The following is a 25,000-nucleotide window of genomic DNA, read 5'->3' on the forward strand; positions in this document are numbered from 1 at the left end:
TTAATCTTAAAAATATTTATTCAATACTCACAACTTTAAGTCAAAAGTTTTATATTTTTCCATCATTTTTAAATGATGTCATTTGCAATACACTTTAAAAACACTCATGCATTACTGGGACTATCTCAGGGTCAGCTAAGACCTCGGGGGCAAATTTCATAATGAATGGGGCAATTTACTTATGCAACCCCTCTTTTTCTTCCAACAGATGCGTCAGAGCAGTCCACCGGTGGTCTGTCTCCCTCCTCTAGTCCAAACCCGGCTAAAAGAAGCAACGCTATGAACTGGTCTCTTCCCGATAAAATCAAGTCACCGCGGACTGTCCGAAAACTCTCCATGAAGATGAAGAAATTGCCCGATCTCAGTCGGAAGCTTAGCGTTAAAGGGAACCTCGCAAGCAGTGCGACAGGCAGTAATTGCCAATCAGAGTCCAAAGCCAGTAGGATGCCAGAACTGGGGCATTCCCAGTCTAGATGGTCCCCAGCAGGTGTAGCGACTGCATTGGCGAGCGGTAACGTGATTTGGCGGTACCATTTGGACAGCAGCGTTTCAACACAACACAACTGTGATAAGAGACGGAGCAACAGTGGCGGTGTTCCCAAATCGGCAAGCAAGGGAGGTTACCTCAGCGACGGGGACTCGCCCGAACTTGTGGCGAAGTTGGGCAATCATGGCACGTCGGAAAGAAAGAACGCCAAAGCCCGGGAACGGGATCCTAATGGGAATGGCGGAAGCCCGAAGCTTCCCGGCACAGAGCTGGATATCGACGCCTTCCGTTCGTACAGTTTCTCCGAGCAGCCGAAGTGTCTAACGTACATCTCTGGACTTATGAGTCTGCACTTTTATGGCGCCGAGGACCTGAAACCTCTGCGGGTCGATTCCCGTGACATCTACTGCGCCATCCAAGTGGACTCTGTCAATAAGGCCCGAACGGCTCTGTTGACGTGTCGCACGGCCTTCCTGGACATGGACCACACCTTCAATATCGATTTGGAGAATGCTCAGCACCTTAAACTCGTTGTGTTTAGCTGGGAGTCGATGCCGCGGCGGAACCGCGTGTGCTGCCATGGAACTGTAGTTCTGCCGGTGCTGTTCCGCGTGAGGAAGACGCACCAGCTCGCGGTCCGTCTGGAGCCACGCGGAATGATCTACGTGAAGCTGAGCCTGATGGAGCAGAGGCAAAACTCTCTGGATGGCCAAGATGGCCACCACGAGTCGCAGGTGTTCGGCGCGGAGGCTCGGCGCGTGGTCGAGTGGGAGGCGTCTGGACTGATGGTCCCGCTGCTCATCGAGAAGTGTATCGCTGAGATCGAGAGGAGGGGCTGCCAGGTGCGTGGACAAAGTAATTCTTTGTGGTTGTTTCAGTTGTATGCATCCCACTTACCAATTCTGTAATCGAAAGATAAATGGGCGAATTTCCGAAACAACATTTTCAAGGGTTCTCCAAAAGGTTCTCGTCCACTCTGAAAATGCAATACAAAAAATCACTGTTCAACAAAACGGTCTGAAACGCAATTGTCCTCGTTTTCCGTCTCCACACTGCAATTCCGAATCACTTCCTATCGCCTTTCAAGGAATGCAATGTGAAGGTTGAACATTCATCGTTAACAACGCTATTAAAGTGAATATCAGGCACAACGACACCTCTACAACATGGGCCGCCATCTTTGATTGTTTTCAAATGTACCTACTTGGGATAGCGTTATCGAAAAACAACGTTTTTGCCATTCGAAAATGCAGTCTCAGAGTGGACGGTAGACCAAAACATAGAGAAAAAGATGTGTTTTTAACTCAAACCTTTTAGTGTGGATTGTGTGCAATTTTAAAATTTTCTTTACACTTGTTGATTTCACGTTTTTTGGAGTACACTAGCATTTAGATGACCTCAAAGCTAAAACACATGGAATAAAAGCCAATCTTGAAGTCCAGTTAAACTAATAGAGACAGCTTTAAGTGAACCATTCGTATGTTGACTTCCTGAATTATCGTTTGTTGAGCAGCCTGGTATGTCAACATCTGGCTCGACCGCTGACGTGAGATTGGGGTGGGACCAGGGATGGACTGGGAAGAGAAATCGTCCTGGGATTATACATAGCAACAGGCCCAAAAATCGAAAATACGCAACGCCTTTTTGTGGTCCGTTCCACGTAACGCGGTGGCTCATTTTAGCTTATCGCGGCCCATTTGGCATGTTTTGCGGCCGACCCACTGGACCTCTTGGTGCTCCCGATGGCCAGTCCTCCCCTGATTGGCCCCAAAGTGCGTCGACCCAATTGACCCCTCGGTTCTCCCGATGGCCAGTCCTCCCATGATCGGCCCCAAAGTGCGTCGACCCACCGGACCTCTCGGTTCTCCCGATGGCCAGTCCTCTCCTGATCGGCCCCAAAATGCGTCGACCCACCGGACCCCTCAGTTCTCCCGATGGCCAGTCCTCCCCTAATCGGCCCCAAAGTGTGTCGACCCTCCGGACCCCTCGGTTCTCCCGATGGCCAGTCCTCCCCTGATCGGCCCCAAAGTGCGTCAACCCACCGGACCTCTCGGTTCTCCCGATGGCCATTCCTCCCCTGATCGGCCCCAAAATGCGTCGACCCACCGGACCCCTCGGTTCTCCCGATGGCCAGTCCTCCCCTGATCACCCCCAAAATGCGTCGACCCACCAGACCCCTCGGTTCTCCCGATGGCCAGTCCTCCCCAGATCGGCCCCAAAGTGCGTCGACCCACCAGACCCCTCGGTTCTCCTGATGGCCAGTCCTCCCCTGATCGGCCCCAAAGTGCGTCGACCCACCAGACCCCTCGGTTCTCCCGATGGCCAGTCCTCCCCTGATCGGCCCCAAAGTGCGTCGGCCCACCGGGAAAATGCCCGGTATGCCAGATTACCAGTCCAGACCTGGGCAGGACTATCTGTTTGTAATTCTCCAATTCGTTCGGTGCTGCTTGTGGTGCAGAAATGGCACAGTTTGCCTTGAACTGTATCTGATGTTCTCTGTCATTTGTTAGGGTTCGGTTAAATTTAGCTCACCAAAGTCCTTGTCCGCTGACATTACACTTACACACATGCTTTGCAAGGCCTTGCCATGGTTTGTGTACCCAGGCATATTGCCAAATTCCAGCCATTCATCTGCATTATAAATGCGCAGACACACACACACACACACACACACACACACACACTATCTATCTCTGTTACAGTGTCACCCAGATTTTAAAGTCGTTCTCATCCATTCATCCCGCGAGTGTGTCTGCTGTCCTCAGATCAGATTTACCGTAGATTTAAAGATCATGGAGGCGCTCTAATGGATTATTCAAGGCGTGTTCACTGTTTGTTAATCTGTCTCTTCCTCTCTGCAGTTTTTCGCTGGTTTAACCTCGGCCAACCTTGGTACAGGGTACAGAGATTTACAAATGTCCCAGATAGTGTTGCCATGATACCAACATTTCAGTGGCGGGTAAAGACCCTCACAACATAATCTAAAACACAACATTGGCCTTATTGTGTCAAATAGCTGTAATATAGATATTTTTCGAGTCATAATAGAAGGCGACTGTGGCAAGGAACACAAACTCTATAAGATGTTGATTAATGGAGAAAAATAACATTTGGGAGAAAACAGACTCACTGTGGGGGTCAGTTCCCCTCTGGCTAAGATCATGAATGCCCTCTGAGACAAATTTGGGGAAAGGATTTCACTCGTTACGAGGAGGCGAGAACCGGCTTGACGATATAAATAATATTTTAAAGAGAAACTTAAAACAAGGACACAAACACACACACATGACGGACATGTCCGTAAACGATCTCTCTCTCCCGCACGATCCTCTGCAGTCGACCTTTATCCCTCTCGGGAGGCTTGATTAGCCTAATACGGGACCGGGTGTGTAGGATCATCGACCCGGCCCCGCCCTCCGCCCTGCCACAAATCTGCAAGCGTGACATATTATCAGCCTTTATGAAGTTTCGACATTTTGCGTATCCGATAGGTTACTAATCTAAAAGAGGAGAAAGACGTATTATAACCTTCATTTTTTGTTTTCTCCAATTGAACAGAGAAGTTTGTCATTTTTCGTGCCAGAAGTCTTTTTATTTCCACAATGAATTGCTTGTGGTCGCTCGTTATTAGTGTCGGCTTCCTCCCGCACTCACGTTCATTCTCAACATCTGTCATTTTCTGTATTTGTGATCAAGCGGTCTTATTATAGGCCTATTTGACAAAACCCATCTGTCGTGTAAATGTGAGCCTATTGGGATCACAGTCTTTGACCAAGGTGATGCAGGCAGAGGTCAGTGAGGACACTGCAGTTGGACTGTAAGCTTGTGACCGATTAATTTCAGGTGGAGTCCATCTTAAATCCAAGTTTCAAGGCAGTGTCTAGTGAAGTGTCCCATGTCTGACGGTTGGTGCTGCATCAGTTCATCCTCTGGCCATCGTAGTAGACTGAGGTGATGTCTGGCTGGCACAGGCTGCAGTTAGTAGTCATCACTCAGCAGTAGTGGGAGTCGGACATCACGCAGGTCTGGCAACCTCAGAATATGTATGCGTCCTGAACCATCTTTGGATGACTATTCCATAGTTTAGGAGCCAAATGGGAAAAGGATCGTCCTCCTTTTGTGGATTTTGATATTCTAGGTATTATTAACAGGCTGGAATGTTGCGATCGAAGCTCACTTAAGTACTGCGGAGACCATTCAAACCTTTGTAGTTAGAAGTATTTAAAAATGAATACGGAATTTTACAGGTAGCAATGTAACGATGATACAATTGGGCTAATATGATCATATTTCTTGGTTCTCGTCAGCACTCAGGCTGCTGCATCCTGAACCAAGTTTATTTTTTGATCTTTCTGGACATCCTCCCAGTAATGCATTTTGTATTAGCAAATTTGGTAATTTGATTGTCAAGGGACAATCAATCTTATATCCAAGTTTCAGGCAGTGTCTAGTGAAGTATCACATGTCTGACCGTTGGTGCTGCATCAGTTCATCCTCTGGCCATCGTAGTAGACTGAGGTGATATCTGGCTGGCACAGGCTGCAGTTAGTAGTCATCAATCAGCAGTAGTGGGAGTCGGACATCATGCAGGTCTGGCAACCTCAGAATATGTATGCGTCCTGAACCATCTTTGGATGACTATTCCAGAGATGTGAAATCTCATCAGGTTTTGAATAAATATAAAGTTGTGTATCGTCGGCATAGCAGTGGAAAATTATTCCACATTTCCTGATAATATCTCCCACGGGAAGCACATATAAGGAGAAAAGCAGAGGCCCTAAAACGGATCCCTGTGGCACTCCATACTTCACTTTTGTTTGGTTTGACAATTCCTCATTTACACAGACAAAGTGGTAGCGGTCGGTTAAATGGGACTTAAACCATGCTAATGCAACTCCACTAATGCCAACATAATTCTCCAGCCTATTCAAGAGAATGTTGTGATCAATCGTGTCAATGGCAGCACTAAGATATAAAAGCACTAGAAGAGAAATGCAGCCGCGATCAGATGATAAGAGCAGTCTCTGTACTGTGGCCTAAATCCTGACTGAAAAGAACATTGATGAAAATGTTCGTTCCTGTTATTAAATGGGTTTTTTTTCTTCTAAAATAATAAAGATAAGCCACTATTTGTTCTATTATGTTTGGTCCATCATGTGTACATTTGTTTAATAGATTACATGATAAAAAATTTTATGTCAACATCATTGACATTTTATTGTAAAAACTACTGTATTGTCTTCTAAAATATATGACAAAGATTACTATATATTTGACAGTAATACTCGTTTTTACAATCTTTTTCTGCGAAAACAGACACAGTTTTAAATCGGTGCATCGCAGATCTGAATGAACATGTTTCTCTGATATTCTTGGTAACAGATGCACAGCTCTGCATTTATTGTATTTCCAAGTATTCTTAACCCTTGTGTGACCTTCGGGACATTTTGGCTGTTTTATTTTAGTTTTTTTTGATCATTTTGGCTGTTAATGCTAACGGCACACATTTCGCCAAAGGTGTGTATTTTTGCAGAATTTTGATATTTCATCCTCAGTTCCTCTAATACATCTATAATACATCTATAATACATCTATAATGCATCTATAATACACTGTGTACACACAATAGTCACACTCGGGACCTTCAGGACAAAAATGTCCCCATTGAAACCCATTAAAACTGTAATAATTGATCCCAGTGCCATTAAAGCATAAAATTATTAATTCTATTATATTATACTTTCATTCTGGAGCCCTGGCTTCAAAATAAAAACATTTTATATTTTCCACCAGATGGCGCCAATTTTCTCACATTTAGCCTGTGGAGCAAATACAAGCTTTTCCCCTATTCACTGTTTACTGTATTATAGAGACCTGCAGGACAACTGAATACATGATGCAGCTAACATTGTTTGGTGAGTGTGTCTGTGTGTGTGTTTGTGTGAGTGTGTGTGTTAGTGTGTGTATGTATGTGTTTGTGTGTGTGTGTGTATGTATGTGTTTGTGTGTGTGTGTGTCTGTGTGTGAGTGTGTGTGTTTATGTATGTGTTTGTGTGAATGTGTGTGTGAGTGTGTGTGTGTGTGTATGTATGTGTTTGTGTCTGTGTTTGTGTGAGTGTGTATGTATGTGTTTGTGTGAGTGTGTGTGTGTATGTATATATGTGTGTGTGTGTGTGTGTGTGTGTGTATGTGGGTGTGAGTGTGTGTATTTGCGTTTGTGTGTGAGTGTAAGTGTGTGTGTGAGTGTGTGTAGTGTGTATGTGTGCGTGTGTGTGTGTGTGAGTGTGTGTAAGTGTGTGTGAGTGTGAGTGTGCGTGTATTGATCACTTTGTGGGGACCAAATGTCCCCATAAGGATAGTAAAACCCGAAATGTTTGACCTTGTGGGGACATTTTGTCGGTCCCCATGAGGAAAACAGCTTATAAATCACACTAAATTATGTTTTTTGAAAATGTAAAAATGCAGAAAGTTTTCTGTGAGGGTTAGGTTTAGGGGTAGGGTTAGGTTTAGGGGATAGAATATAAAGTTTGTACAGTATAAAAACCATTATGTCTATGGAAAGTCCCCATAAAACATGGAAACACTACATGTGTGTGTTTGCGTGTGTGTGTGTGTGTGTGTGTATGTGTGTGAGTGTGTGTGTTTGCGTGTGTGTTTGTGTGAGTGTGTGTGTATGTATGTGGGTTTGAGTGTGTGTATTTGCGTTTGTGTGTGAGTGTAAGTGTGAGTGTAAGTGTGAGTGTGTGTGCGTGTGAGTGTGTGTGTGTTTGCGTGTGTATGTGTTTGTGTGAGTGTGTGTGTTTGCGTGTGTGTGTGTGTTTGTGTGAGTGTGTGTGTGTTTGCGTGTGTGTGTGTGTGTGTTTGTGTGAGTGTGTGTGTGTATATATGTGGGTGTGAGTATGAGTGTGTATTTGCGTGTGTGTGTGTAAAAACAGTATATAAACAAACTGGCATTTAAAGGGTTAAAATCTTGAAAATAATGTATATTTGGTAGTTTTGATCATGACTGATGTTGTTTAAAAGTGTCTTGAAAATCATATTAATAGCAGTTATTTGATGTGGACATTGTTGTCCTCGAAGGACCTCTGAGTAATTATTCTCTTGACGCATAAGGGTTAAATATTTATTGTTGCTTTCTGCACACTATATAAGTGTTTCCATGCAGTGCGCTGTGGTGTTTGCAGTTGTTAAGTGTTGTTAGCCTCAGAATGAATGCTAAAGCTACAGCTAAAACTGTTGCTCTGAATTAGCATGTTTCTCTGGTATTCTTGGGAACTGAAGAGGGTTTTTATGTCAGGGTTTAGTTGCTAACAATGTGTGAGCCTGAACTCGTCATTGTTTATCTGAAGAAAGACGCCCTGCGGCCTCAAAGATGATTTACTGTCACCAAAACATACGCAGGTCATGTGTGCTAAAGGAATGCTATGCCTGCGGGAAATGTGTGTGAATTATTAGCTCTGCATTTAAAGCAATAGTTCACACTAAAACGAACATTTTAGCATAATTGACTCACTATCATGAACTATTTTTATTCATAACCTTGCTATAAATCACACTGAAACGCTCGTGCCTGAGAGCTTTGAATGGGTAGTTTCGAGCTGTGTTATGCTAACAGAGAGAGTCCGTTAGCATAACGGAGGCGTTTGGCTTAAACCCAAATTACAAATTCCTCCCGTGGACTTTGTGTTTAAAGGTAGCCTGGGACATGTGGTCGGAGTCTGTGCTAAAACTGTCCTTCAGTCGGGGAAGAAAAGAGGAAGGTTTTACTGAATTCAGGAAACTCCTAAACTTTGGTTATTCTTTGGTTTCCTCTGGGTTATATTTTTAGAGTTAAACTTCACACAAACACACACTGGGTTGAATATCGCAGCTAATTCCTTCTGTTTATTAGAGACTGCTAATCTAATCTATTAGGCTGTGTTTGCAGTGGAATACTAGCTTACTACTTAGTGAACACTACATAGTACACACTGCATACTGTTATTTCAAGTACTGTACTGAACAGTATGTTTATAGAGAGTTTATAGACTTTTACTTGAATATTCTGATTCTCATCATTGTATTGTTTTATTCAACCATAACTTTTAATCTCATTATTTTAAGTTTATCTCATAATTTTGACTTTTATTTCAACATAATGACTTTTTACTTTAATAATGATGACTTTGTATCTGAACATTTTGATGTAAGATCTTTTTCCTCATAATTTCAACTTTTTATGTCATCATTTTTACTTTGTATCTGCAAAGTTTGATTTATAATCTCATGTTGTTTTTTTGTATTCAACAATGACTTTTTATCTGACACGTTTACTTTTTAATCCCATAATTTGTATTTTTGGGTCTTGGATGAGGCTAGAACTATAAATCTATACATAAAAGGCATTTCATTAATTATGAAGGCCTGGCAAAAAGTGTCCAGTTATAATCAGACTTTCATATAACACAAAGAAAACAGTTTCAGTATGTTTAAAATGAACCCCGGGCACATGAAAGTGCCTGAAGTTGAAGAAACACCCCAAATCTCTTCACTCTGTGAGTAAGATGGCAAGAAAGCGATATTAAAAGCTGCAGGGAAGTATACATGCTGCATACTACATCAGTAGTAAGTACTGTATCGTGTAGTGTGCGATTCCGAGTCTTTGTTGTTCTTTCATCCATGAAGGACATGAAGGTGATACACAGTAACTAGGACGTCTAGAAGAGATTATAAATGTTCCAGGACAGTAACTAGAACGAGCTCTAATGTTCCTGGAATGCACATAAATGACATATTAACGCAATGTGATACAGACTGAAGTCGAGGAGAAGCTTCAAGGAGTTTAGCGATTAACTGTTTGCACTCCTTGAAACTGTATTTCTAGTGTGTGGTACAGCTGATCTCCTGATTCCTGTGAATATCTCCCAATGGGAATCGTATTATTGGTCCATGAGTTTCGGCATTGTCTATATATTTGGGATGGCATAGTAGCACACTACAGGTACATTTTTGGTAGTATGCAGTATGCACATTTTATGCATGCATGGAATTAGGGCTTAAACAATTAGTCGACCTTATGGACAATGTCGACAATAAAAAATGTCGTTGTGGAATAGTCGTTTGATCTCATTTAACGTAACATGAGATCACATTAAACTCTACTGATGATGCGCGAGAGCTCTCGTTGTGGAATACGTGTCGGAGCTCTTTAAAGGAAACACCCCGGCGTTACATCTTTAATGCAGTTTATATTTAATGTGTTACAGCTTTATTAAAGATCAAATAATACGGAAGCGGATCATGTAAATAAGTACAAACTCTGAAACTGGCATTTGTGCGGTCAGCGCTTCTTCTGTGAGTCGTGTGAATGTCCCGATCGGAGGGGGAGAGATTGAAACTGCACCCCTCAAATGTGCTTAAAGCAGCTAGACTGTAACGTGATTGCTCGTGACTGATTGAATCATTATATACGTGTCACTGTGTGTTTCTTATCCTGAAGAAAACTGGCAACACAGCTTTATTAATAAGAGAGAGTTATTTTATGAGTTAAAGATGGATTGAAGTGAACAGAAAGGTGAGAGAGGGGAAGTATTCGTTCGCCCCGTTATACACGCCAACCAAATACGTTTATGATTTAATAATAATAATAATAATAATACATAAGTCTTATATAGCGCTTTCCAAGGAACTCAAAGACGCTTTACAAATGAAACAATCAATGGTGAGAGTGGTATTATAGATTGTAGGCAAGGTGAAACAGATGGGTTTTGAGCAGTTTTTTGTAGGTGGTTAGTGAGTCCGAGTTTCTGATGTGGATGGGGAGTGAGTTCCAAAGGGTGGGGGCAGCGATGGCGAATGCTCGTTCCCCAAAGTTCGGTGTATTGATTTGGTGATGGGTTTGAGAAGGCCTAAGTCGGCAGAGCGGAGGCGTCGGTAGGGGCGGTGATGCTGTAAGAGGTCTGTGAGATATGGAGGTGCCAAGTTATTGAGGGCTTTGTAAGTGATGAGCAGAACTTTGTAATGGATGCGCTGTTGCACAGGGAGCCAGTGAAGCTGTTGAAGGACAGGGGTGATGTGGTCTCTGGAGCGGGTGTGGGTGAGGAGGCGGGCAGCGGAGTTTTGAACGTATTGCAGTTTTTTTATATCAGAGGATGGGAGACCATATAGGAGACTATTGCAGTAGTCGAGTCTTGATGTAATGAATGCATGAATGAGAGTTTCCGCAGCAGATGTGGAGAGGGTAGGGCGTAGACGAGCAATATTACGTAGGTGGAAAAAGGCAGTTTTGGTGATATGACGGATATGGGACTTAAATGTGAGTGTGGGGTCAAAAATGAAACCAAGATTTCGGATCTGGGTAGAGGTGGTAACTGTATGGCCATCGACGGAGAGAGTGAAGTCTTGGGAGGAGGGGAGGAGTGATTTGGGACCAATGACGATGATTTCCGATTTATTGCAATTTAGTTTAAGGAAGTTAAACTAAATTTAACTTCCAATAAAAATATGTAAAACTCATTTAAAACAATGTACATTTAATTTAGCAGCTACTGCAGAAGAAACAAATATTATCTGAGAATGTTGAATATAATATTAAAAATACAAATATTTTAAAATATCTTGTTTTAAGGATTTTTAGACCATTTTAAATGGAAAACAAGAGAAAAACACTTGATAACAAGAGGATTTCTTTGCAGTTTCTTTACGGAATTAAACTTATAAAACGTTTTTCCCCCTTTAATTCATTGAAGGTTAATTAGAGGTATTTTTAAAAGATGATTTTGTCCTCTTTATTGTTAGTAAGCACGTTTAATACAACCTTTTGAGTCGGGACACAAGCAGAATAATCGTTTAAGAGCTAACGATTAATCGTTGCAATAATCGCAGAATAATCGTTAGATTAATCGATTATCATAATAATCGTTCGTTGCATCCCTACATGTTATACCCGAAAGACCTACTATATTTTAGCATCTGCTATGTTGCTACTCACTATTTGATCAGACTGCCAAAAGTTTCAACTTTTTACATTTTAAATAAAATTAGATTGAAAATGCAAAAAACAAAAAAAAAACAAACAAAAACTGTCAGTATTGAAAGATGGAGTTTGAAATCAATAAAATTACATGAATTGAAGTCTATGTGATTTTTACGTTATAGGACGATGGTAATTACGATCAGTTAGTAAATGTGTAGCACACAACGTCAGAACAGTCTGAAGGTATGTACCCAGTTTGGTGGATGTATCTTGAAACCTTGGTTTAGGAATTTTGGAAAAAAACAATTGCAGCGTTGCATGAAGGTTGCATTTGTGTGATTGGTTTAGGGATGTTGTGATGGTGTGCAAATGTTATATAAATGTTCTGTGTGTTTGATTGACAGGTGGTGGGTCTCTATCGTCTGTGCGGTTCGGCAGCAGTGAAGAAGGAACTGCGAGAAGCGTTTGAGAGAGACAGTCACACTGTCGAGTTGTCGGAAGACAACTACCCAGATATTAACGTCATTACAGGTACTGCATATAAACCTTTCATACTCGCACATTGCACTCAGAAGATATGAGACACTTCCTGTTTCCTATTTTTCAACATCAATGCCCGGCAACACCATTCGATATAGCAAACATCTGTTCACAATTTAGCATCTACAGTGTCTTGGCATAATGTTGTTTAAATGTGGCGACAGTCCCATGAATCCCTAGGAAGAGTATTTCAAAGTTCAGAGATGGCAATATAAAAAAATCCAAAATGGCCGACTTCCTCTGGGCAGACCTAATGACTATAATGATGAAAGTTCTCCGGCTTGATGAGAACTATTTACGTACCAATTTTGGTGACTGTAGGTGAAAAAGGGGGTGCTACACGGGCATCGTACACACCCATTTTATACCTGTTAACTGTCACTGGCCAACAGGTGGGCCATTTAAGTGTGGCTAAAAAACAATGCTTTGTTTTATATCAAAACTTGACTAAATGTTTCATAGCATGCAGACATGATTTTAGTCATGAGATTTCACAGAATGAGTTTCATTCTGTGTCATTTGAGTCATCATTGAGTCTGTGTCGTGTATTTGGCGCCATCTCCTGGTGGTCATATGTAACATTGTGCTTCATGTGGATTATCTAATGATCTATACATCTGATTATCTTGTGTGTGGACTCGTTTGAAAGATAATCACCTCCTCTAAATAATGATGTGTGAGATTTTATGTTCTGTTTATTTTATGAGTAAAATATACCTCTCTGGACTAAATCTTTAGCCTAAACCTAACCGATATTGTCTTAAAATGAGTTTCATTCTGTGCCATTTGAGGCATCATTGATGTATGTGTCGTGTATTTGGCGCCATCTCCTGGTGGTCATATGTAACATTGTGCTTCATTGTGGATTATCTAATGATCTATACATCTGATTATCTTGTGTGTGGACTCGTTTGACAGATAATAACCTATTTTTCATGAAGTTATAAGCAAAAATGCAGCATATAAGCAACACCAACATAATTGTCAAAGACATATCTTTAGCTATTACTAAAAAAAATCTCAATGGTTTAAGAAAGACCCAAATATAATAAGGAACGTGTTTTGGTTTAATGTCTGTAGTCCTTATAGTTCACTTTAAAAACAAAAGATTGTCTACGGTATATCCTCATTTAGATTGTGTACGTGTGAAGAGCTCAAGAGAGGAGATTCACCAGAGGTCAAAGGTCAAGAAATAATCGCAAAACACACACCGTAAACAAAATTGTCTCTTTCCATTGTTTCCACACACAGAGAAGGAAGTCCAACGTTCACACGTAAGATTTGGCGGGCGTTTATTCTGATGAGAACTTGAAACTCGGTTATGCGTTAACCTGTGTTTACTGTGTGTATCTCAAAGATGGACATTTCTAGTGTGTGTGTGTGTGTCTGTGTGTGTTTGTGTGTTTATTTACCTTCTTTTAAACCAACATGTGGCCCGATCAAAGTCCCATCATGCCAGCCAGCCAATCAGCACGCCTGCTGCTACTGTCCAGACATTCAACCCATAGAGAGAGGAGGCGTCGTATTATGTTTTCCCTTGAAGTCCTCTTATAATGTTAGTCAAGATTTCTGGCTCCAAAAATGAGTCAATTTAGTTTTTCATGACCATTTGACACTTAGAATTAAACTGGTGTTTTTGCTACTGTATCTTTAAGAGATCTATATGTAAAGAGCGATTCTCGTGATTCCCTGTCAAGTAAATGTCCTGGTGATATGTAACCCCAAATCAATGCAAATAATAATATCTATAAATCTTAATGGTTCTAAACATAAACGTACTTTTCATACAAAAGTAGTCCATAGTGCTATAAAAGCATAGTTTCAGACATCACAACCGTACAGGACAAAGAAACTGACTGTAGGTCAGTCCTCAGTTATCCATACGCTGCCCTTCCCCCTCTCACAGTGTGTGTGTGTGTGTGTGTGAACTCACACAGATGGTGTTTCATTCACTGCGGTGAGATTAATTGACCCCACGAGACCCCACAGACAAAGAGTGTGTGTGTTTTGTGAAAAAGTGCTATAAAACATGTGTAACGCCACAACATCACAAGCTCAAGTCTGATCGGTGGCTTTACGCAATGTTCAGGAGTCAGTGTGCACAAGTTTATATCAGTCCTCTAGAAAACCAAGTTGTATTTACAAGTTTTCAGACATCAGATCTTTAAAAGAGTCTCAAGCCACAAGCAGAACTGTAAAGAGTTAGATATAAGAAATAATTTCAACACATTTAATTTGGTCTTTAAGTAATCGTAAGAGAGATTACGAGGTCTGATGACATCATAGTGCTTTTAATCACATGGAATATGTCAGGATTAAAAGGTTTATTCTCCACTTTCCAGTGTGCGCGCGCGCGCGTGTGTGTGTGCCGCACATGACATACTGTCACATACACTTCCCAGGTCAAAGGTGAAGTCAGACTGAATTAGCTCCTCTATTTAGAGTCTGTTAATTGGTGTTTTAAATGTACTATAAATTAAAAAACAAAAACAAACATGCACTATACATGTACTAGAATAACACAATTTTGGACATTTACCGTGGTCTAAACCACATAACTGGTAAACTGGTAATCAGAAGGTTGCTGGTTCGATCCCCACAGCCACCACCATTGTGTCCTTGAGCAAGACACTTAACTCCAGGTTGTTCCGGGGGGATTGTCCCTGTAATAAGGGCTCTGTAAGTCACTTTGGATAAAAGCATCTGCCAAATGCAGTAAATGTAAATGTAAATGTAATACCATGTTTATGGACATTTACCATGGTAATACCACATTTGTTTGGACCTGTACTATGAGAATACCATGTCCATTAACTCGTGTATCCCAGATCGGGGGAGGGTAGGAGTCTTCTCAAGACCATCAGGCTGGCCATAAAATGAGATGGGTTCATCACAGCCTGTGCCTCAGAGTACTTCCAATCTTCATCCTAACCTAAGGATGATGACACCCCCACACGGAAGTGGATGACTCAGATGAGGAAGAGGAGATGAAAGAAGCCCTGCCCATCGGCTGAGTCCACTGCGGTTGACAACCCGGAGGCGTTGGGTCCCTTCTTCTCTGTTCCCCTGCCGCTGCCAGAACTCATTGCCACAGAGGCCATTCCCTTGCCGCTATTAGCATCCATGGCCATGGAGGCTGTTCCCCAGGCGCTGCCAGCGCTCTTTACCATGGCGGCTGTCGACGAGCCTGTCCAGTTCCTTGTGGTCATCAAGTCTGTCCAGTTTCCTCAGGCTGTTGAAGAGCCTGTCCAGTTCCCTCAGGCTGTTGAAGAGCCTGTCCAGTTCCTTGTGGTCATCAAGTCTGTCCAGTTTCTTCAGGCTGTTGAAGAGCCTGTCCAGTTCCCTCAGGCTGTTGAAGAGCCTGTCCAGTTCCTTGTGGTCATCAAGTCTGTCCAGTTTCCTCAGGCTGTTGAAGATTCTGTCCAGTTCCCTCAGGCTGTTGAAGAGCCTGTCCAGTTCCTTGCGGTCATCAAGTCTGTCCAGATTCCTCAGGCTGTTGAAGAGCCTGTCCAGTTCCCTCAGGCTGTTGAAGAGCCTGTCCAGTTCCTTGTGGTCATCAAGTCTGTCCAGTTTCTTCAGGCTGTTGAAGAGCCTGTCCAGTTCCCTCAGGCTGTTGAAGAGCCTGTCCAGTTCCTTGTGGTCATCAAGTCTGTCCAGTTTCCTCAGGCTGTTGAAGATTCTGTCCAGTTCCCTCAGGCTGTTGAAGAGCCTGTCCAGTTCCTTGCGGTCATCAAGTCTGTCCAGATTCCTCAGGCTGTTGAAGAGCCTGTCCAGTTCCTTGTGGTCATCAAGTCTGTCCAGTTCCCTCAGGCTGTTGAAGAGCCTGTCCAGTTCCCTGTGGTCATCAAGTCTGTCCAGTTCCCTCAGGCTGTTGAAGAGCCTGTCCAGTTCCTTGTGGTCATCAAGTCTGTCCAGTTTCCTCAGGCTATTGAAGAGCCTGTCCAGTTCCCTGTGGTCATCAAGTCTGTCCCATTCCCTCAGGCTGTTGAAGAGCCTGTCCAGTTCCCTCAGGCTGTTGAAGAGCCTGTCCAGTTACCTGTGGTCATCAAGTCTGTCCAGTTTCCTCAGGCTGTTGAAGAGCCTGTCCAGTTCCCTCAGGCTGTTGAAGAGCCTGTCCAGTTCCTTGTGGTCATCAAGTCTGTCCAGTTTCCTCAGGCTATTGAAGAGCCTGTCCAGTTCCCTGTGGTCATCAAGTCTGTCCAGTTTCCTCAGGCTGTTGAAGAGCCTGTCCAGTTCCTTGTGGTCATCAAGTCTGTCCAGTTTCCTGAGGCCAGTGACAAGCCTGTCCAGTTCCCCGTGGTCATCAAATCTGTCCAGTTTCCTGAGGCCAGTGACGAGCCTGTCCTGTTCCTTGTCTTTGCTAATTTTATTTTGTTTGTTAGCGAGTGTCTGGTTTGGTCTGCTCCCCTAATTCTGTTGGTAAGGCGTATAGCCCTCGGTCGGTTCTTGTATTATACTAGTTCTGTTTTTAGTTCACCTTTTTCTCCATCAATAGAGTTTGTTTGTATTTGCCTTTTGTTAAATAAAGCAAATTTTTGTTTCCCATCTCTGCATTTGGGTCCTTGCATCACTGCATAACTGATACTATTGTGAAATCAGCTCTGGCTCATGTTTAATGTCACCCATTCAGACTATAATTGTTCAGGTGTGAAACTTGCCTCTGGAACGTAACCAGCCTAGTATTGTTCCTCTCCCCAACATTCCGGGACAAATTCCAACACCTCTGTAAAAAAATAAAAAGCTCCACAACAATGGGGCTTCCTCTGACACTCAGCACACTGATCCAGTGAGACTCCAGTGCACAAAGCCCTCGAGAGATGCAGTAATGACTGTCTCTGATAGTTTATTTTATTTGTCAGCCGTTTAATCTTGCCTGCAAGGCACATTTATCTGTGAATGAAATGAACATCAGCTATTTTTAGACTGAGAGTTGGCTCATATCTCCAGGAAAGTTAGAAAGCTAGTTGTCAAACTTTGTCAGTGTACACAAAGTGACAAATTAATAGCTATGCTCACTTATTCCAGTTTAATGTGCATTGGGAAAATGGACTACATTACAATGATTAAATATCAGCTGATTAATCAGTCAATCTCTATTGCTCTCTCTCTCACTGTAGGTGTGTTGAAGGACTATCTCCGAGAGCTTCCTCATCCGCTCATTACTAAAGAGCTGTACGAGTCGGTTCTGGACTCCATGGCAAAGAGACCGCTGCAGATCGGAACTGGCGGCTGTGAGAACGACCTGTCCGACTCTAAACACACTGTCAGCTTGCTGGAGATTCTGCCCGAGGTTGAGAAGGTACCGGAATGTTCTGGAAGATATTTAGCCCCAGAAAATTCAACAGAGAGCAACACAAAATATGACATAACCACTTTGTGTGTGTCTTCCTGTGTCAGGCAACGTTACGGAAGCTTCTGGATCATCTGAAGCGTGTGGCGTCTCATCATGAGGTGAATAAAATGACGTGTCAGAACCTTGCAGTTTGTTTCGGTCCAGTTCTGCTCAGTCAGCGACAGGATGCGTCCTCTCACGGGAACCGGGTGTTTATTGACTCAGAGGAGCTGGCCAGTGCTCTACACTTCAAAAAACACATCGAGGTGCTTCATTACCTGCTGCAGCTCTGGCCAGGTAAGAACAGATTCATGACAAATAAGCTAGGGATGTGCACATCTACACATTTCGAGTAGAGATCCCAATCAGATTTGTGCTGCCTGACAATTCAATGTACTGTACCCCTCTCTTCTGTTCTGCTCCTGCTGTATGCGTGACTTCTTTGAATATGAAGGAGCAGTACACTAAACTCAGTCTATAATTACACACATTCCTGTCTTAACCTTCAACTATGGCCGACCCGCCCCCTCGCCCGCCCTGAAGAACAATCGCCCTGTGTTGAGGGGCCTCTCTCTGAAAAAGGGCCTCCTTCAGGCGTGGAGAATGTGCATGAGGCCAGCTACACTCGGCCTGCGGCGTGACCGGATATAATACCATGTATTTTTGGACATGTACCATGATAATACCATGGTTTTTGGTACAGTAGTAATCTTTGAAGTACATTGGAGTTGAAAAGTAAATACCATTGTACATAAATATGGTAATCTTTCTGTACCATGGTTTACATCAGAGTACCCTGGTATTACCATCTGAGCTCGTCAACTTGTTTTAACTTAGCTTAACAGTTTGTTTGTTTGTTTGTTTGGGAAGATGACCAGTTAAAGCTGTGTGTGCCTGCTATTATATATCTATTCTTGTTTATTTTGTTGCTTTATTTGTTCTGCCACATCAATAGGCCACATCAAATATCAGCAGAGGGTTTAGAGGGCAGTTCGGGACAGGTAAACTGGATTAAACTGGTGTGCTTTGCGTATCCTCCGTTAGCTATCTTGCTAACATGCAGACTTTTTCAAATACAAGCTAAACAAAGTGCTAGCTTGTCACAGTTGTTGCTCATTCCTGTCATTCACCTGGGCTATGGATTAGTATGACCATTGTGGAAAGTTTAGTAGAAGGGGTTGTAATGTTTTAGAATAAGTGTTTGAGGTTTTGCCCAAACGTTAAGTCAGGCTAAGTAAAGTTAAGCGGTTAGGCAGTTTGTGCTTTTTGGAGGGTTTTAGGCATGTATCTCGGTTTGTACTGCATACATTGAGTGTTTTGCAAACTTTGAATATATTCTCTCATTATTTGCAATGCTGCATCAAATTGTACTCAAAGTATTAAACCTGTCATTTTCTCTTTATTGTAGTTGTGGACGCTCAGGGTAAGTCTTCATCTCCTTCATCACCTGCCCCAGTGGAGTCGCTCCAAGTGTTCCCAGTGGTGACGGCTGCCATGAGGCGAAGGAAGGAGCGCCCACAGGTGCTGAATCTAACTGATGCAGAAATGGTTGGAGTTTTACGACCTAGAACCGGGCGTCTGGACAGTCCCAGTAACCGCTACGCTGGCGACTGGAGCAGCTGCCGGGAGCCATACCTCCAACTGAGCTGCCAGGAGGAGGCCGAATATGATGATGTTCCCAGTGAAGAGCCTCCGAATGCAGGGAAGGAGGACATGTCGAAAGGTACTGAAAATGTGGTCTCCCAACAAGAGCTGCCTGAGGTGGATGAGGTAACCGAGGGATTTGAGAAAATGCAGATAGAGGAGGAAGAGGAGGAGGAAGAGAGCGAACGAGAGGAGGGAGGAGGTTTGGACAGGCTACAAATAGAGGAATCCCTCCCCATCAGCGTGTGTGATCAGATCCTACCAGATCACAAAGAGCATCAACTGAAAGAGCATACCTACCAGGCCTACATGAAAATCCAGGAGATCAGCCCGGCACTGAGCAACAGGGTCAACCTGCGGGACCTGCAGGAGAGCATTGACACTCTCATCGGCAACCTAGAGAGAGAACTCAACAAGAACAAGCTAAACGTTGGGTACTGACATTGGGCAACTTAACTAGTCCGGCTCAACCTGGTGTTTCCTTGGAGACATGAGTGCTATGGTCCATAACTATAGACATTCACCAAGACATTCCTTAATTCTGATTGTTTTCATTTGTCTTTTGGTCTCCGTTTTGTTGATCTCATTGTTTTTCTTCTTGTTAGAAGAACCCATTGAACCCTTGAGGGGTGCACAAGGTGCCTTTATTGTGTTAAGGTGGTGCTGACGACAGCGAGAGCTTTTTACTTTCTACAGAGGTACAAATTGTTACGATGTAAACCAATGCACTTACGAGGCCTGTTGTCAGAGGCATGGCTGGGAGTTCAGGTACAAACAGGTGTGAAGCCTTACTGGGGGTGAACTAGGTACTACACATGCATCCAAGGTTGTGAACTTACACCCTTTCAGAGGCTATTCAAAATGGTTCCTGAAGGTCTAGATGTTGGGGTTCACTTCAAAGTTGAGCAGTCTTTGAACTACACACTGGTTGATGATAGATCTCCAGGAGAAGAACTGAGCACTCCTACCCTAAACTATATGACCTAAACCATAAATTCTGCCATTTATGGCCTAAACCCTTAATGTCCTACACCCTATGCCCAACTCCCTACACGCAGAACCCTATACCCTAAACCCAAACTTCAATCTCTGCAATCTACAGCCTACCAGAGGGTGCTCAGACCTGTTCTTGGGGATCTAGATTTTTGCAGAATTGAGTTCTAACTAATAAAGGTCTTTGGGTTCTCTTGAAAGTTGCCCCATACCCCATATTCTACGTCCTAACCCCTACATGTAACAACCTAAACCCTACACCTTCACTCTGAACCTGGAGTAAGTCGTAGGGTTGCTCCAGGTTCGGAGTGCAGCACGGTGTTATCCCAAACCTAAGGTTAATGTAGGGCAAGGATTAGGGTAAAGGTTAGGGTCTAGCCTAAACTTTACCCTAATCCTTGTCCTACCTTAACCCCTAAACCCTACACCTTCATTCTGAACCTGGAGTAAGTCGTAGGGTTGCTCCAGGTTCGGAGTGCAGCACGGTGTTATCCCAAACCTAAGGTTAATGTAGGGCAAGGATTAGGGTAAAGGTTAGGGTCTAGCCTAAACTTTACCCTAATCCTTGTCCTACCTTAACCCCTAAACCCTACACCTTCATTCTGAACCTGGAGTAAGTCGTAGGGTTGCTCCAGGTTCAGAGTGCAGCACGGTGTTATCCCAAACCCTAGACCCTAACCTTTACCCTAATCCTTGCCCTACCTTAACCCCTAAACCCTACACCTTTTCCCTCAGGGAGCAACTCATGCTGCTGGTCTGTAGTATGGAATGTGAATATGGTTTAATGAGATTAAAACAGAGTTCCTTTGAAAAATGCTTCAAACTTCCCCCTAAAACAAGCTATGGACAGGTGAATATGAATATTCTTGTAATAATGTAGTAATTTGTAAAGGAAATATTTAATAATAGTTAAGCAGAGCTTTAAAAGTTTTTTGAAGATAAAACGTAAAATCAATGAAGCCGTTTTGGCTTTTGAAAGCGCTCCACCAAACACAAAAACAAATATGCATGTCTCAGAAAGGACATAAAAGAACAACAACACCAATAGTATAAAGGCTGGGGTAAAAGTGTACTCTTTTGACCGCGCATAGACACGTACGGGCTTATGGATGTATTTGCCGCATGCACACTAAAACTGCTTCGTGACACATTTTAACACCGTCAACGGCAGACGTGTACCTTCCGCATGCCTAGAAAACCGCTTGTGGACAGTCTGCGCGTACTGTGCTAATGAGGAAATTTGCAGCATGCACACTTAGCAGCGTGGAAAACTGATATACTTTGGCTTTAAGATACCAAGCATTGGTGTGCATCCTAGCAACAGATACATGCTAACAGTAATGTCCTTTTTTTGAGCATTAAAATTGTAAGTGCATAATAATTCAGCAGTCCGGAGATACAAATGAATCAGTATTGGACAGACACACGTATGTATGTATGTATGAATATAGTCCGAATATGTTGCATTTCAGTTCGTACACTTCAGTTTGTGCATATTTGTGCATAGCTTCCTTAGCTGCATATCAGCCTGTTATATTATTACATAGATTGAACAAATATATACATACATATATATATACATAATTTTTCAATCTATGTAATAACCCACAGTCACAGAACGAGGGGATTTTGGGTCAATTTATGGTCACGAAAGTTGCACGGTCAAAAGCTTTACGGTCAAAACAAAAGTGTTTCTCCGTGTCTCCTAATGCGGGATGTATTTATGCTTGTAGATAGAGATTATTTTAATTACCATGAAATTACCGTGTTGTTGTGTATTTTTTCCATTTGGCAGCTGCTCACATTTATGGCATGGTTGTAAATTTGCAGTTTCGGTACTTGTGAATATAAGACTATGAGTCTTGACATAAGCTGTCCAGTGTTTTAGCCTGATGATAATCACTGCAGCTATAATAAAGAAATATGGACTACAATCTCATCATAAAAGGTCCAAATAAAGATCTTTGAGGATTTATTACAGCTGTAACAGCTTCAACTGAATAACTAACTTGGGTTAAAATGGGAAAACGAGTTAATCCCAGCGAATACAACCAGTGGACTACAGGTTTGTTTTGTTTTCCATCGCCTCAGTTTCGTCAGTCTTAAAGGGCCAGTCACACTAGAATGCTTATGAGCAACACGATATGAGGTTACCCTCCTGGGCTTCTGTTTGAAATAATGAATCATGTTAAAATATGCATTTATGCTTTCCATTATCTGAACTGAACCGATGTGAAATCACCAAAATGAGTCTTTCAGATAATAAATTGGACATCAAGATTTCTCCATTTTATGCTGTATGCACGATTAGATGGTTGCATTGTATTTAAACACACAAGAGACCCCCCATTCGAGCACCTCTGATCTACTGGTCAGACATCTTTTTGCTATGTACATTTCAACAGACTAGTGTGACCGCATCCTTAAGAGTATTTGATCTGTAACTGGTCTGGAAGTTTCTTTAAAAGTCTGATTTGGGATCAGATACCCTCACTGCACGTCTGACCTCTGTCGTATAGAGATCAGGGACAGGACTGATCCACGATCAGTTAGAAGGAAACTTCTTACGGTGGATATAAAGATGTGAGCTGCTTATTGAGAAAACATTCCCCTCTTTGTGTGCTTGATGAGAGTTTGACTAAAGCAGATATTCTTTGTACTGATATTGAGAAGTATATGGTGATATTAAAGTTTATGTTTCATGTAGCTCTGCCGACTCCAGTGTTATTTTTGTAAAGCTTGATATGTTTAGAAACTGTGTCATATCTGCTCAGTTCATGTGATTTCATGTCACACAGATGGCTGATGAATCAACACCAGTCTGATATATCAGGTGAGTCTGTCATACGGGGGGGGTGCATTCACTCAAGCTGGCATGAACAAAACCCGACGATCATGTTTTCCAGCAGAGCAGAGAGTTTCGTGTGATTCAATGGAAATCTGACCATACGCGATTTTAGCCATTCTACATCCACGAGACTGAGCTGTTGAATTAGCCACGCCCCCATTTCCAAAATGCTTCAATCCAAAGATACCGAATTAGTCATTGAGGCCGACATCGCGCAGAATCATTGATAAAATCAACAGCAGCGAAACAGCGCCCTCAACTGGCAACTGTTATGAACAACATGGCATAAGAACGGCATTAAGCCTCAATAATAATTTAATTGTTTAACTTGGGTCAGATATTTTGGGTATCCTTCCATAAGCTTCTCACAATAAGTTGCTGGAATTGTTGCTCATTCCTCCAGACAGAACTGGTGTAACTGAGTCGGGTTTGTCGGCATCCTCACTCGCACACGCTTTTTCAGTTCACTGCAAACGTTTCTATCGGATTGTGGTCAGGACTTTGTGATGCCACTCCAATATCTTGACTTTGTTGTCTTTAAGCCATTTAGCCACAACTTTGGAGCTGTGCTTGGGGTCATTGTCCATTTGGAAGAGCCATTTGAGACTGAGCTTTAACTTCCTGTCTGATGTCTTGAGATATTGCTTCAATATATCCACATAATGTTCCTTCCTCATGATGCCATCTATTTAGTGAAGTGCACCAGTCCCTCCTTCAGCAAAGCACCCCACAACATGATGCTACCACCCCCATGCTTCACAGTTGGGATGCTGTTCTTCAGCTTGCAAGTCTCGCCCTTTTATCCTCCAAACATAACGATGGTCATTATGGCCAGTTCAGACCAGAGGACATTTCTCCTAAAGTGAGATCTTTGTCCCCATGTGCTCTTGCGAACTGTAGTCTGGCTTTTTTATGGTGATTTTGGTGCAGTGGATTCTTCCTGGCGGAGCAGCCTCTCAGGTTATATCGATATAGGACTCCTTTTACTGTGGATATAGATACTTGTCTACCTGTTTCCTCCAGCGTCTTCACAAGGTCCTTTGCTGTTGTTCTGGGATATATTTGCACTAATTGCACCAAACTATGTTCATCTCTATGAGACAGAATGCGTCTCCTTCCTGAGCGGTATGATGGCTGCGTGGTCCCATTGTGTTTATACTTGCGTAGTATTGTTTATACAGATGAACGTGGTACCTTTATGTGTTTGGAAATTGCTCCCAAGGATGAACCAGACTTGTGGAGGTCCACAATGTTTTCTGAGGTCTTGTCTGATTTCTTTGGATTTTCCCATCATGTCAAACAAAGAGGCTCTGAGTTGGAAGGTAGGCCTTAAAATACATCCACAGGTACACCTCCAGTTCAGTACACCTCCTATCAGAAGCTAATTGGCTAATTGTCTAAAGGCTTGACATAATTTTCTGGGATTTTCCAAGCTGCTTAAAGGCACACTTCACTTAGTGTATGTAAACTTCTGACTTCAACTGTATGTTGGCTCATAGACTTCACAGCATGCATCAAGATTCCCCGAGGGAGGCGTCCATATGTCATGTGGTACATGATTAAACATGTTTGTAAGGGAAACGTGACATGTTCTTTACGTTTATTTAAGTAATATGCATATAATATTAGTAAGTAAAAGTTACTCTATGTAATACTCATTTTAATCAATATTATGTCATACGGTGACGTTGTACCATTAAGATTAACTTATTATTCAGTGTAAATGACAAACGTTGGCGTACAGTGAGTATTGAGTTGAAGTTAAACACAAACATTCGTTTCAATAGGAGTGTTTACAGATTTGAGATTCAACATGTGATCTATGCTTACTTTAAAGCAATATTCTGGGTTTCAGAAAGTAAACGAATGGAGACAATTTTAAGGTGTAAAGTTGAGTCAACTGTCGTTTTGGGGGCGGACTACTAAATTAGCGGGATTACAGGGTTTACACCGTTACATCGCCATGGCAACAAAGTTGTAAAATTGGATATAACTTTAAACAGAAAAGGTTAGTAAGCAACTTTATTACACTTAAATCATGTCTTGACATCTTTTTAACGTTTATGGATTTGCCCCATTCACTTCCACTGTAAGAGCCTTATTGTAATCCAGATTTTTGCCGTTTTTGTTTTGATTTTCTCCCCAATGTGTAACACCCAATTCCCGATACGCTCCAAGTCCTCGTGGTGGCGTAGTGACTCG

General features: G+C 42.5%; 1 protein-coding gene across 2 annotated transcripts; it reads left to right on the forward strand.

The window, feature by feature from the left end:
* Positions 1-6: 6 nt before the first annotated feature.
* On the forward strand, positions 7-22,656 carry syde2 (synapse defective 1, Rho GTPase, homolog 2 (C. elegans)). 2 transcript variants are annotated; one of them, XR_007967457.1, is made up of 6 exons: positions 7-1,329; positions 11,846-11,972; positions 17,099-17,280; positions 17,379-17,610; positions 18,722-20,316; positions 20,484-22,656. XR_007967457.1 is itself a non-coding variant. In XM_052091074.1 (5 exons), the coding sequence occupies exons 1-5, from the start codon at positions 166-168 to the stop codon at positions 19,396-19,398; spliced, it is 2,382 nt and encodes a 793-aa protein (XP_051947034.1). In that variant the 5' UTR covers positions 7-165; the 3' UTR covers positions 19,399-22,656. The 2 variants fall into 2 exon arrangements, 1 of the variants encoding a protein (XP_051947034.1); XM_052091074.1 differs by having other exon boundaries at positions 18,722-22,656.
* Positions 22,657-25,000: the final 2,344 nt, after the last annotated feature.

The sequence above is a fragment of the Xyrauchen texanus genome, chromosome 25, assembly GCF_025860055.1.
Source record: "Xyrauchen texanus isolate HMW12.3.18 chromosome 25, RBS_HiC_50CHRs, whole genome shotgun sequence".
Classification (NCBI taxonomy): Eukaryota; Metazoa; Chordata; class Actinopteri; order Cypriniformes; family Catostomidae; genus Xyrauchen; species Xyrauchen texanus.